Raw genomic sequence first — 14,344 nt, forward strand, 5'->3', positions numbered from 1 at the left:
TTTGTACTCCTGAATAATGTGGTTACAGCTCAACTTTTATATTAACACAGATTCGAGTGGCCAACACAAAAAGCAACAAATCATCTAGTATCTATGGAACAGAATCCTATGTAGTTTCATTAACTTCAAAGTAAGTTTTCTTTTTCATTTATACTGCAAATGTATCACATATGATCCTGTTCTTGGCCTTATATTATATATTTTATCTGTTAGTGTCTCTGGGAAAGGAATTCTTTCAGGCCATGCAGATGGGACTGTTGTGCGTTATTTCTTTGATGATGAAGGCTCAGGGGATTCTCAGGTATTATACATGTCAACTGTACATGAAATAAAGGATTGAATAGAATATTACATGGGTCATTCCATGTCAAATCAACCAAAATTCAAAGGTTTTCCCACCTCAGTTTTTTTATGTTGATAATTTTCCTTCCAGTGATAGATACACATGTATGATGACCAAAGCCCAAATATTAGGTCTCCGTGATGATCTATGAGCTCATTTCAGCCCAGTTTGCATGGTGGTGGTGGGGGGTCAAAGTTAAAATTTTTTCCTATAATCTGGAGCAAAATTAGGCCTCTAAAAAGACATTTATGATGGCCATATCTTCATTATTTTGCTTGTACTGTAAGTTTGGGAGGTATATTTTAGGATTTGGTATAATTATCATCAGCTTTGAATATATGTATGAAGGGCAGCATGTTAAAAATAGAAAAAATAAATAATTTACCCAGTCATGATTGCATTTTCTAGTAAGTTAGAGTGCTTATTATGAAAAAACTACACCACAGCTGTCCATATCTTTAACACCATACTATTGTGGACCAACTTCTTATGACCTTCATGTATTTGCATGGCTGTAGATGTTATATATCTTAAAGCAGGGATGTCAAACTCATTTTGCTCAGGGGCCACATGGAGGAAAATCCATTCCCGCGTGGGCCGGACCGGTAAAATCATGGCATAATAGCTTAAAAATAACGACAACTTCAGATTGTTTTCTTTGTTTTAGTTTGGTTCAGAATAGTACAAGAACATTCTGAAAATTGTACACAAAAACTGTACACATCTCAAGTAAACAAAACACAGTGACAAAACACTTAAAATTAGTTAAAAATTCTGAGGACAAAATTGGTGCAATTTCAAGAACACAATGCCTCAGTGATTGGAACTTAGACTTTGTCTCAGTGTTTCTACAAAGGCATACAACTTTAAGTCACAGACTATCTGGGATTGAACAAAAACAAACAACTCTTCTAGGTATCAAATACCTCATTTGTCATTTCCACATCTTAATTCCGAGTTAAATTACCACACCATACAAACTGAAACTATTCAAGAGGGTTGAGTTACTCCCTGCCTTGTAGGCTACACTATTTATTGATAGAAAAATAAAAGCTGTGCAATGCATAAACAATTTCAATAAAACAAACTTATGAACTATGGATTATTACAGTAAATCACACACTGTTCACTTTCTTTAAATCTCCACAGAAGATATTCATTTTCACAGAACTATATCAGGGTGTTTCTCATGCAGCATTTTAAGTGCACTGTATATTTTACTCCTGAAGCCTGGCATCTTTTAGCTTTCACAAGTGCATCAATATTAGGTGTCACATCCTGAGTGACAGCCAATTTCAGGATGTCATTCAAGTGCTTATGCGTGAGGCTTGAACGCAGCTTTGTTTTATTGATGCTCATTACGGAGAAAACTTGCTCACAAAGATATGTGGTTCCAAACGTGCATAACACTTTTGCAGCAAGGGCTGTCAAGTTGGGGTAACCTGGCAAGAGATACTGATAAAATGTGTCCAAGCCAGCTGCGGCAAATTTGCCCTTCAAATCTGAGTCACACTGCAAGTCAATGATTTCAAGTTGGATGTTGACGGGCAGATTCAGAGGCATTTGGAGAGCAAAAAACTTTGAAGTCTTTCTCCAGTTCACCAAAAATCTGAAAGTGTTGCTCAAACTCCCGCAATTGTCCTGTTATCTTATCTTTGAACCGCTTCATGTCTGCGGCATGTCGGGTCACGCACACGTCTTTCAGACAAGGAAAGTGCGCAGCATCACCACCCGCGAGTTGTCTCTCCCACAATGACAGCTTCAACTTGAACGCACATATGCTGTCATAATATTGCGTGACAACTTTGTTGCGCCCTTGCAGCATTTTGTTCAAGTTATTCAGGTGCTCTGTAACATCCACCATAAATGCAAGGTCCTGTATCCATTCTGTGGACTGAAATTCTAACACTGGTTTGCCCATTTTTTCCATGAGCTGTTCAATTTCCACTCGTAAATTAAAGAACCTCCTCAGCACAGCACCTCTGCTTAACCATCTTACCTTGGTGTGGTATGGTAGGCCATAGTTGTGGTCTTTCTCTCTGAGAAGGCTGTCAAACTGACGGTGATTCAGGCCTCTGGATCGGATGAAATTAACAGTTCTGACAACTACCTCCATGACGTTTTCCATCTTTAATGACTTGCAACACAATGCCTCCTGATACAAAATACAGTGAAAAGTCCAAAAATCACGTCCTCCATTTGCCGTCTGAACTTTCTCTCTGAATCTTGTCACAACACCTGCTTTTTTTCCCCGATCATTGATGGCGCACCATCTGTAGCCAGGCTGACAGCGCGGGACCAGTACACTCCGACCCTGTCCAGCGCTCCGATGAGGGCGGTGAAAATATCTCCTGCTGTTGTGGTATCCATCATTGGCACCAGCTCCAAGAACTCCTCGGTGACAGTCAAAGTGTCATCAACTCCGCTGATGAATATGGCCAGTTGCGCAACATCTGTAATGTCCGTGCTTTCATCAATTGCAACTGAAAAAGCAATAAATGACTTTACTTTGCGCTTCATTTGGCTGTCCACATCCGCTGAAAGATCAGAAATCCTGTCTGAAACTGTGTTTCTTGTCAGACTGATATTTGCAAAAGCCTGACGCTTTTCAGGGCACACAATCTCTGCAGCCTTCAGCATGCACATCTTCACAAATTCACCCTCACTGAATGGTTTTGAAGCCAGTGCAATTTTGTTAGCAATAAGGTAGCTAGCTTTCACTGCAGCATCACCGATCTCTCGGCTGTGAGTAAACACAGACTGCTGTTTCTTCAGACCCGCCAACAATTCATTCACCTTCTCTCTTCTGTGTTGTCCTTGCAAGTGGTTGTATTTTTCAGCATGAAGAGTCTCATAGTGGCGCTGAAGGTTATATTCTTTCAGCAGTGAAACGTGCTGTGAACACACCAAACACATAGGTTTCCCATTCACCTCCGTAAATAAATAGGACGATGACCATTTGTCTTGAAAAACTCTGCACTCTGTGTTGACTTTTCTCTTTTTTGATAAAGACATTTTGGGACAATGAGGGTGCCAAATCGCATAATGTTCAAAGTAGAAGACTTATTAGGCAGAATGAAAAGGTGGCTCCGGGCTAGCTGTCCTTGCTATACTTCCGCGCTATACCGCTCAGCGCGGCAAACAGTTTGCTTGCTTAACAGAATTGCTATTGCAACACCCAGTGGACACATTTAGAACAGCAGTTTCTTTTATTGTAAAATTGCAGCTCATTTTTATACTTTGTAAAATCATCTCGCAGGCTGGATTAAACCTGTGCGCGGGCTTGATCCGGCCCGCGGGCCGTAAGTTTGACACTCCTGTCTTAAAGGAAGGAAAATGCAAACTTGACCCAGAATGAAAATGCCAAATTATCCCTTATTTTAGGGAGTCAAAATCCAGGGAGGGACATATAGTACATAGCTGGTATTTTATATATTTAAAGTAGGTTAATAATATCAAATAATATATAATAATTAGGTATGTAATATCTTCTTAGAAAAATATTGGCATAATTTATGCACAAAAAATGCTCATTTTCTCTTCTGAGCCAACTTTGACTTTGCATAAATTGTTAATTATGATGATCTGGGATCGAAATTTGTGGTAATTTATTTTTAGCTTTGCTGACTTCAGCAAAGCTAAGTCCATCTGTCTGTCCGTATGTTAACAGGGCATGTTTTGACACCGTAAGAGCTAGGAGGCTCATATATGGCCTGAATATACCTTGGGTGACCACAACCTAGCTCACCAAAAACTAGATCACTGTGACCTATTTTACTGACTTTATAGGCCAAAGTTCGTTGTTTTTGGGGCAATTTACATGTATTCCCAATGGGGAGGATTTCGGCCTGTATTTCAGTGGCCTTTTCAAGTTGCATTTACTTTGTGATATTTAATAGACTTTTAATAGACTTCGACAAGACCTTTTGACCCATATGACCTACTTGACCTTATTTTCAAGGTCACAGGAGGGTTTTAAATCTTCAAACAATAAAGTCTTTTTATAGTGGCTTCTAGGTTGAAATGTAGTTACTATTACCAACAGATAGGAAGTCTCATATGATCTTTCATTTGCCACAGTCATAACCTTTGACCTAGCATGACCTTGAAAGGTCATATCAAGGTAGGGTGGCTTTAAAGCTGTAAAGCATAAAGTGGCTTTATGCTTTACATTAGGCATTTAGTTACTGTTGCCAACATTGGGGCCTTTCTTGGCATCTTTTGTCAGCAAAGTGTCTTGGCCATTTGCCCATTTTTTTTTAAATAAATAATTTACAACTTCTGAGCTAATAGAATATATATTTGTGTCGAAAGAAAATAGACCATTTAAACATTTTATCAAGTCTTGCATTGCATTATTCAATGTGACTTGTTTTGAATATTACCTGGAGTTTTTTGGAAATTATAATATTTTGCCGTGATAATTAATACATGTTGATCAATGATCTGGCTTGTACTGAATTTATCATTGATAGCTAGATATGTCTGACTTGAAGTATGGCTAAACTGTTAGTTAATAAACGTTTTTGTGTTAAACAAAACAATAGTGTTCCTTTTTTCAGAGGATTTCCAGCAGTTGGTTAATGTCAGACCCCGGGTCCAATTGTCTTGTTGTAACTTCAAAAGGAAGAGTATTACAGCTTCCATTTTTTCACATATTACCAAGGTATATATTTTCAAGCATGAAAAAACTGAAATTGCTATAACGTGTCCCTTTTGAGAAAAGTATGGATTCAATTATGACAAAAATAGCACGTTTCATTCTGGGTCCAACTTCAGGGGTTAATAAGTCAGTGAATATAGCCACTGGGGCCTTGAGCTTGTTTAACATACTTAAGTTTACTGACAATGTACATTAAAAATTTTAGATCTCTATAATCACTAAGCTAAGAGTAATGAAGAAATCAAAATCGTAAAAATACACTAGCGAATTTTCATTTAGGTGATTTTTGCTTTTTCTATACCACCTGAGGGCTAAACTGGACAAAATATGTAGACAATGGTGGTTAAAATCAGGAGAGGACCAACTTTTCTGATAATAAAATCCATGTAATAGACCTAACACTTCTGCAAGTATTTTTTCTAGATGCACAAAGTTGCTTCAGAATTGAAGCATTCAAGAAGGAAATGACCCCTACTTCAAAAACAAGGCTGAATCTCAACAGTTAGCAATAATTAAGCTTAAAAACTTGGCCTTAGTACTACCAAGGCATGCTACTTGCAGTGTGCAAAGTTTAAAGTGCATATCACGGGTAAATTCAGGAGCAAGATCAATGTAATTCTCCTATTTTATATTAAACTTTGGTCAAATATCTGTAACATTCTGCATTCTCTGCAATTTTTTTACCTTGCGCAATACCAGAAAAATTCAGTTGAAATCAAGCCATTTGAGGTGAATTGGTCCGCCTCTGAAAAAAAACTTGGCATTTGAATTTCCCGGCAAACATTGATTTTCGTGACGTCATCTGCGGGACGCCTCCCTCTGAATCCTATGTCAGTGCTGGTTTGTTTATGAGAAAATGACCTGGTGGTTTTCTGCAAGTTTCTTCAATGTTACTGCGTAATTATTAAAATGGTTAACAGATGTATCATAGGAGGGTGTAGCAACACCAATCTTGATGGGATTAGTACTCATCGTTTTCCAAAAGACCGGACAATGAGAGAGAAATGGGAGCGCTTGGTCTACACAGGCTGTGCACTTAAACCGTGCAAAGCTCGTGCAGCCTGCTGGCGCTTCCGCAGGTAACATCACAATCTGGCTCCAGACTCCCTTGGGATTTTTCCAGACGTGTTTTGTTATTTATTTATTTTTTTTCTGCTGTAGACAGGTGGCCTTGTGCAAAATTACCCTTCTGGATGAGTGTGTAAAGGGACATACTTTCATATAAAAAAAAAAAAAAAAAAACGAAATTGGTCCAGAATATGCACTTTAAGCAAAATCAAAAATTTGAGGTGGGAGGCTCTGGTTGAGTTGACATGGAATGACTCACATGGAATAAAGAATACAACTGTTGCATGCGCACGCGCACACACACACACACACATACATACATACATACATACACATATATATATATATATATATAAATAAATCTTATGATAACATAGAGCTGTTACTCTTAACCCCCAGCATTTACTTGTAATTAAATTATTTTCAGGGCAAATTGCTGACTCACCCATGCCCACCATATGCTCTGGCTTGGGGAAGCAACAGCATTATTGTAGCTGGGTGTGATAAGAAGATTGTGGCCTATGGGAAGGAGGGACAAATCCTGCAAACATTTGACTACAGCCGTGATCGCTTGGAGAAGGAGTTCACAGTTGCAGTGACAAGCCCCAGTGGTCAGTCAGTAGTGTTGGGCAGTTATGACAGGTCAGTAATGTGCTCCAAAGATGGGGGGAGAAAATTGGAATTTTGTATATGCACTGGGCATTATTCCCTGAATAATTTTTTTGCTTTGTTTTTGCATTAAAAATACAACCCCAATTCCAAAAAAGTTGGGACACTATGTAAAACATAAATAAAAAAAAAACTATGTGAAGATTTGCAAATCATGGAAACCCGATATTTCATTGAAAATGGTACAAAGACGACATATCAAATGTTAAAACTGACCACTTTTATTGTTGAAATTTTATTGTTTAAAAAAATATATGCTCATTTTGAATTTGATGTCGGCACCAGGTTTCAGAAGAGTTGGGACATGGGCAACAAAAGACTGAAAAAGTTCTGTAATGCTAAAAAAAAAAAAAGTGAATTTGGTTAACTGGCAACAGGTCAGTAACATGATTGCGTTTAAAAAGAGAGGCTGAGTCTCTCAGAAGTAAAGATGGGGAGGGGTTCACTACTCTATGAAAGACTGTGTGAGCAAACTGCAACAATTTATGAATAATGTTTCTCAATGTAAATTGCAAAGAATTTGGGGATCATATCATCTATGGTACATAATATTATTAGAAGATTCAGATAATCTGGGGAAATCCTCTGTATGCAGGAGACAAGGCTGAAAACTGACATTGGATGCCTGTGATCTTCAGGCCCTCAGGCAACACTACGTTAACTCTTTACCGCTTAATGACGACATATGACGACCCCTTGTATAATCCCATAATGTGATGACGTATGACGCTGGCGTGTATGCACCATAATGACAACATTTGACGACTTTTTTCTTGTAAATATGTTCTAAGGGTGTCTGTAGCAACTGCTTTAAAGGGTAAAGAGTTAAAAGCAGACAGGTGTCTTAGTGGAAGTCACTGTATGGGCTCAGGAGCACAACAGGAAACCATCGTCTGTGAAAACGGTTCATTACTGCATCCACAAATGCAAGTTAAAACCAGATATAAACAATATCCAGAAACACCGCCACCTTCTCTGGGCCTGAGCTCTTTTACGATGGCCTGAGGTGAAGTGGAAAATTGTCCCGAGGTCTGACGAATCAAAAGTAGAAATTCTTTTTAGAAATCACGGACACTGTGTCCTCCAGGCTAAAGAGGAGAGGGACCATCCAGCTTGTTATCAGTGCACAGTTCAAAAGCCAGCATCTGTGATGGTATGAGGGTGCATTAATGCACATGACATGGGTAGCTTGTGCATCTGGGAAGGTATCATTAATGCTGAATGATATATACACGTTTCAGAGCAATATGCTGCCATCCAGACACAATCTTTTTCAGGGAAGGCCTTCCTTCTTTCAGCAAAACAATGCCAAACTGCTTTCTGCAGATATTAAAACCGCATGGCTCTGTAGTAAAAGAGTCCGGGTGTTGAACTGGCCTGCCTGCAGTCCAGACCTGTCTTCCATTTAAAACATTTGGTGCATTATGGAGCACAAAATACAACAAAGGAGACCCCGAGCTGTTGAGGAACTGAAATTGTATATCAGGCAAGAATGGGACAACATTTCTCTTTCAAAACTCCTGCAAATGGCCTCCTCAGTTCCCAAATGTTTACAGTGTTGTTAAAAGTAGAGATGATGCAACACAGTGGTAAACATGCCCCTGTCCCAGCTTTTTTTGAAAAGTGTTGCTGACATCAAATTCAAAATGAGCATATATTTAAAAATTTTTCTCAGTTTCAACATTTGATATGTTGTCTTTGTATTGTTTTCAATGAAATATAGGGTTTCCATGATTTGAAAATTATTGCATTCTGTTTTTATTTACAGTTTACACAGCGTCCCAACTTTTTTGCAATTGGGGTTGTATTATTAAAATTGACATTATAATGGTGCAGTGTATCAGTACTTTGTATATCAATATGTTCCATGAGACTAAGCAACCTTTAGGCAATCCACTTATTTACTGTATGTTCCTTCAGATTGAGGGTTTTCAACTGGAATCCTCGAAGAGGTGCTTGGGATGAAGCTGCTCCAAAAGAAATTCCTAATCTATATACCATCACAGCTCTGGCATGGAAAAAAGATGGCTCTCGGCTCTGTGTGGTATGTTATCAGATAGAAGCTAGTAAGAAAAAACAAACTGCTTGAAGCGCTTTACTGTATCTTTTAACTTTTATTATTATAATGCATTTTATCCCTAGTTATACTGGTAACAGTACCAGCCTACAGGTTGTCCAGACAAGTCTTGATTTAAGGTTGAGCGAGATGTCTGAGATATTACTAAGCTTTAAATATCCAACCCCGATTCCAAAAAAGTGACTGCAATCTGTTTTCAATTGATGACACAATGATTTTGCATATCTTTTTGACCTATATCCAGTTGAATACAATACAAAGACACGATATTTAATGTTCAAACTGAGAAACTTGATTTTTTTTTTTTTTTAATATATGCTCATCCTGAATTTGATGTTGGGACAGGGACATGTTTAACCGCTGTATTACGTTACCTTTTCTTTTAACACTCAGCAAGCATTTGGGAACTGAGGAAACTAATTGCCAAAGTTTTAGCTTTGTAATGCGCCACACATTTTCAATGGGAAACGGGCAGGCCTGTTTAGCACCTGCACTGTTTGTTTGTTTGTTTTTTCCTTTCTACGAAGCCATGCAGATGTAACACGTGCAGAATGTGGCTTAGCATTGTCTTGTTGGAATAAGCAGGGGCTTCCTTGAAAAAGACGTCTTCTGGATGGTACATATGTTGCTCCAAAACCTGTATGTACCTTTCAGCATTAATGGTGCCTTGCCACACACCCCCCGTACCATTACAGATACTGACTTTTGAACATTGTGCTGGTAACGTTATGGATGGTCCTTTTCCTCTTTAGCCTGGAGGACTATTTATTTCCAAAAACTTCTCTGAGCTCAGGCCCAGAGAAGTAGGCTGCATTTCTGGCTGTTGATACATGGCTTTTGCATTGCATGGTAGATACAGTGATGTGTAGTAATATCCTTTATACAATCATGTTGGTTTTAATGCAGTGCCACCTGAGGGATTAAAGATTATGGGCATTTAAGGAGGCATGGTCTAAAGGTTAGCGAAGCAGCCTTGGGCCCAAAGGGTCACTGGTTCGATTCCCTAGACTGGCAGGAATATCCATGGCTAAAGTGCCCTTGCCATGGATAAGAGCATCTGCTAAATGTCTTTAATATAATTTAGTATAAATACGGAGGTGATTTATAGGAAATTGCATGTGCTGATTGGTTGAGAGATTTAAACTATTTCTCAGTAATCACCTCGAACGGCTCGTCAAAATAGCAGCCAATCGCTTTGCCACTGTAAGTGAGGAAGAATCACAAATTATGAAAGAAAATGCTGTTCCTAAAAGCAGAAAGATGCTGTGAAGTTTGGTCTCAAGCTATTCAAAGGTAAGGTGGAATTGTGATTTTTATTTATTTCTCTTTCAAAACAAAGTATTTTATGTGACTCAGCAAAAATAAGTGACACAAGTCTGTGTGCGTCACATTTGCATACCGCTTGTGAAGATTGAAAATTTTTTTTTCTAAATTTATATATTTATTTAATTATTTAAAATATAATCACCTGTTTGTTTATACTAAAACAGTTATCCACCTCAGACTCAGTGAATATTGGTGAATAATAACCATCTGTTATTATTCACTGATTTTTCACTTTGCCTTTGGTGAATAATTGTTAAGTAATGTTATGTTTAATGTTGGTTTTCAGCCTTGCCCCTACATGCAGAGATTTCTCTGGATTCTCTGAATCTTTTGTTGATAGGGATTTCACCATTTATAATCCATAAATTCCTTCAACTGGATGTTGTCCTTAAACTGTTGGGCTATTTGCTCACACAGTTTTTCACAAAGTGGTGAACCTTGCCCCATCCTTGATTGTGAACGACTGTTAGCCTTTCCAATTGCCAATTAACCTGTTTATCTGTAGAATCTTTCATACAGGTGTTTTTTGAGCATTCCACAGCTTTCCTTGTCTTTTGTTGCCCATGTCCCAACTTTTTTTGCAATGTGTTGTTGGCATCAGATTCTCATTGAGGGTATTGTGGCAGTGGGGGCGTGGTCAAGCGTCGGTCTGTGACCGGAAGGCGGAGTCAGGGAAGGTAAGTGGCAGAATCACTGCACGGTTAATCTGTGTTTGTGTGTCTTCCCCAGTGACCGCGCCCTATATGAGGAGAGAGAGAGCAGAGGAAGGAAGCTCTCTCCCCAACCAGACGACTGGCGTGTGTGTGTGTGTGCGCGTGCATGACTAGAGAGTTGACAACGTCTGAAAAGACTAAAATAAAGTGTTTGTGGAACTTAATTCTGGCCTGCCGTCTTTCTGTGCTCCACCCAGCAAACTGCTACAGTGGTGCCGAAACCCGGAATCGAGCACAGGAAAAAGAACAGCCCCATGGAGTCCTCCCCCTTCGCGGACCTGGTCCACGCCCTCGCCACAGCCCAGCAGAGCCAGCATCAGGCGCTAGTCACCCTCCGAAAGGAGCAGGAGCACCGGTTCGAGGCCCTGGTGCTGGCGCAGCAAGAAAACCGACAGGCGTTCCGGCACCTCCTCGCGTCAGCGGGGTCCACCACCTCCACCGCCGTGGGCCCTTCTCCCCTCACCTCACTAAGATGGGCCCGCATGACGACCCCGAGGCCTTCCTCACGCTCTTCGAGCAGGCCTCGGGCTGGCCAGTGGAACAGCGCGCGGCACGCCTCCTCCCCCTGCTAACGGGCGAGGCACAGCTGGCCGCGCTACAGCTCCCCGCCGACCGCCGGCTGGTCTACGCAGACCTTCGCCGGGCCGTCCTCCAGCGGGTGGGGCGCACCCCTGAACAACAGTGTCAGCGCTTCCGCGCTCTGCGTCTGGAGGAAGTCGGCCGGCCGTTCGCGTTTGGCCAGCAGCTCCGGGACGCCTGCTGGCGGTGGTTGAGGGCCGACAATCGCGATGCCAAGGGGATCATCGATCAGGTGGTACTGGAGCAGTTCATCACCCGCCTACCAGAGGGAACCGCGGAGTGGGACCAGTGCCACCGCCCGGCGTCGCTGGATCAGGCCATTGAGTTGGCGGAGGACCACTTGGCGGCTGTTCCGACGGCAGGCCAGAATTAAGTTCCACAAACTCTTTATTTTAGTCTTTTCAGACGTTGTCAACTCTCTAGTCATGCACGCGTGCGCGCGCACACACACACACACACACACACACACACACACACACACCAGTCGTCTGGTTGGGGAGAGAGCTCCCTTCCTCTGCTCTCTCCTCATATAGGGCACGGTCACTGGGGAAGACGCACAAACACAGATTAACCAACATCAGGTGCAGTGATTCTGCCACTTGCCTTCCCTGACTCCACCCTCCGGTCACAGACCGACGCTTGACCACGCCCCCACTGCCACAGGTATATTTGCAAAAACAATCAAATTTATCAGTTTGAATATTAAAGATCTCACCTTTGTATTGTATTCAGTTGAATATATGTTGAAAATTTTTGCAAACCATTGCACTCTGTTTTCATTTACGTTTCACACAGCATCCCAACATTTTTGGAAGCAGGGTTGCATTTAATTTTGGTATAGTATGTATGGTATGTTTTCCAGTGCTCATTCCTTGTTAATGCATTTGTGCTAATATTTACCACATGACTGCTAAGAGGCATCATTGCCTCTCGGTTTATCACAATAATAAGGGGCCCTGTTCCCATTTTGGCAAGGTGGCAAAAATGAAAATAAGTGGAAATTTTAAGTTAGATTACTTAAGCCAAAGGGCTTGGTGACTACCCAAAAACAATCTCCTAACTGGGCACACAGTAGAACTAGAAGGGCACTCAGAGAACACAGATCTCTGCCAAAGGCAATAGTCGTCTCTTCTGTGATGTGCAAATCTGCAACCACAACCAATTTTATATGACTAGATATATTTCCAAAACTGTTAGAATTATGTGCCTACATGTGTATTCCAGAGGATTACTGGTACTTGTGACAGCGGATTGTGATCTGGAGTCATCATATTTCCACATTAGCTATGTGTTGTCGCTATTGAACTTTATTGCCATCAACTGGATTTTTTTTTGAAGCACTACTGCAGTTCAGGGGAAAGAGAAAATGGGAGACTTGCTTTTCCGTGACTTCACGTTCTACATACACGTGTGTACACACACACACACGCACACAGTGCTGGGCTGTTTTCTCTCTCTCTGGTTACCAGCTTCTCTGTGCAAACGCACACAAAGGACACACGTAAATAAATTGCCAGCAATCTGACACAGGTGAGACTGATCATGCACTACCTGCTGGCTCTGTCTGCCTCCTCTCCATCCACAGCTGACACTTGGCCACGCCCCTTCTGCCACAAAGATATATGGCATTGTTGAGTGCAGACTTCTGCCAAGACCAAATGGTGCATCTTGCAATGTTGGTGAAGGAGAAACTGAATTAGTAGATCTGCCCCATGACTCAAATCCGTTCCAAAATTGAATGGGTTCTTCCTTGGCGGCACGGTGGTGTAGTGGTTAGCACTGTCGCCTCACAGCAAGAAGGTTCTGGGTTTGAGCCCAGTGGCTGATGGGGGGGGCCTTTCTGTGTGGAGTTTGTATGTTCTTCCCATGTCTGTGTGGGTTTCCTCCGGGTGCTCTGGTTTCCCCCACCGTTCAAAGACATGTGGTTAGGTTAGCATGGGGTGGCCTTGGGTTGAAGTGCCCTTGAGCAAGGTACCTAACGTCTAACTGCTCCCAGGGCTCAGTAGTATGGCTGCCCACTGCTCTGGGTGTGTGTGCACACGTGTGTTCATGGCTTCAGATGGGTTAAATGCAGAGGATGAATTTCACTGTGCTTGAGTGTGCATGTGACAAATAAAGGCTGCTTCTTCTTGGCCCATGCTACACCCTCCTACCAAGTTTCATAGAAATGAGATTGGTAGGTTTTGTACCATCCTGCTGAGTCAGACAAACAGACAGACAAACAAACTGCACTGACAACATAACCTCCTTGGTGCAGGTAAAAATGGCTACGTTTCTGTAGAATGTCCCTGAGGGTGGGTGGAACACTGAAGCGCAAACAGGCAGGTAGTGATGGTGAACTCAGTCTTTTTTTTTTTTTTTAAATTTTTATAATAGCTTTCCAGCTGGCGGCACGGTGGTGTAGTGGTTAGTGCTGTCGCCTCACAGCAAGAAGGTCCGGGTTTGAGCCCCGTGGCCGGCGACGAGGGCCTTTCTGTGCAGAGTTTGCATGTTCTCCCCGTGTCCGCGTGGGTTTCCTCCGGGTGCTCCGGTTTCCCCCACAGTCCAAAGACATGCAGGTTAGGTCAACTGGTGACTCTAAATTGACCGTAGGTGTGAATGTGAGTGTGAATGGTTGTCTGTGTCTATGTGTCAGCCCTGTGATGACCTGGCAACTTGTCCAGGGTGTACCCCGCCTCTCGCCCGTAGTCAGCTGGGATAGGCTCCAGCTTGCCTGCGACCCTGTAGAACAGGATAAAGCGGCTAGAGATAATGAGATGAGATGAGCTTTCCATCTTCAAGTTACATTTCTCTTGCACAAGCGCACACACACACACACACACACACACACACACACACACACACACACACACGCTCGCTCCGGTCAGGAGACAGCCACCTCTCTGCTCTCCCACCTCTCTGCTGTC

At 41.8% G+C, this 14,344-nt stretch overlaps 1 protein-coding gene across 1 annotated transcript in view; it reads left to right on the plus strand.

The window, feature by feature from the left end:
* ift172 (intraflagellar transport 172) overlaps nucleotides 1-14,344 on the plus strand; it is a 140,729-nt gene that overhangs the window by 8,825 nt on the left and 117,560 nt on the right. Inside the window, exons 6-9 of the mRNA XM_060914101.1 lie at nucleotides 51-130; nucleotides 214-301; nucleotides 6,502-6,716; nucleotides 8,664-8,787. Of these exons, the coding sequence (XP_060770084.1) occupies nucleotides 51-130; nucleotides 214-301; nucleotides 6,502-6,716; nucleotides 8,664-8,787 (507 nt within the window). The remainder of the gene's footprint in view (nucleotides 1-50; nucleotides 131-213; nucleotides 302-6,501; nucleotides 6,717-8,663; nucleotides 8,788-14,344) is intronic.

Source organism: Neoarius graeffei, chromosome 2 (assembly GCF_027579695.1).
Source record: "Neoarius graeffei isolate fNeoGra1 chromosome 2, fNeoGra1.pri, whole genome shotgun sequence".
Classification (NCBI taxonomy): domain Eukaryota; kingdom Metazoa; phylum Chordata; class Actinopteri; order Siluriformes; family Ariidae; genus Neoarius; species Neoarius graeffei.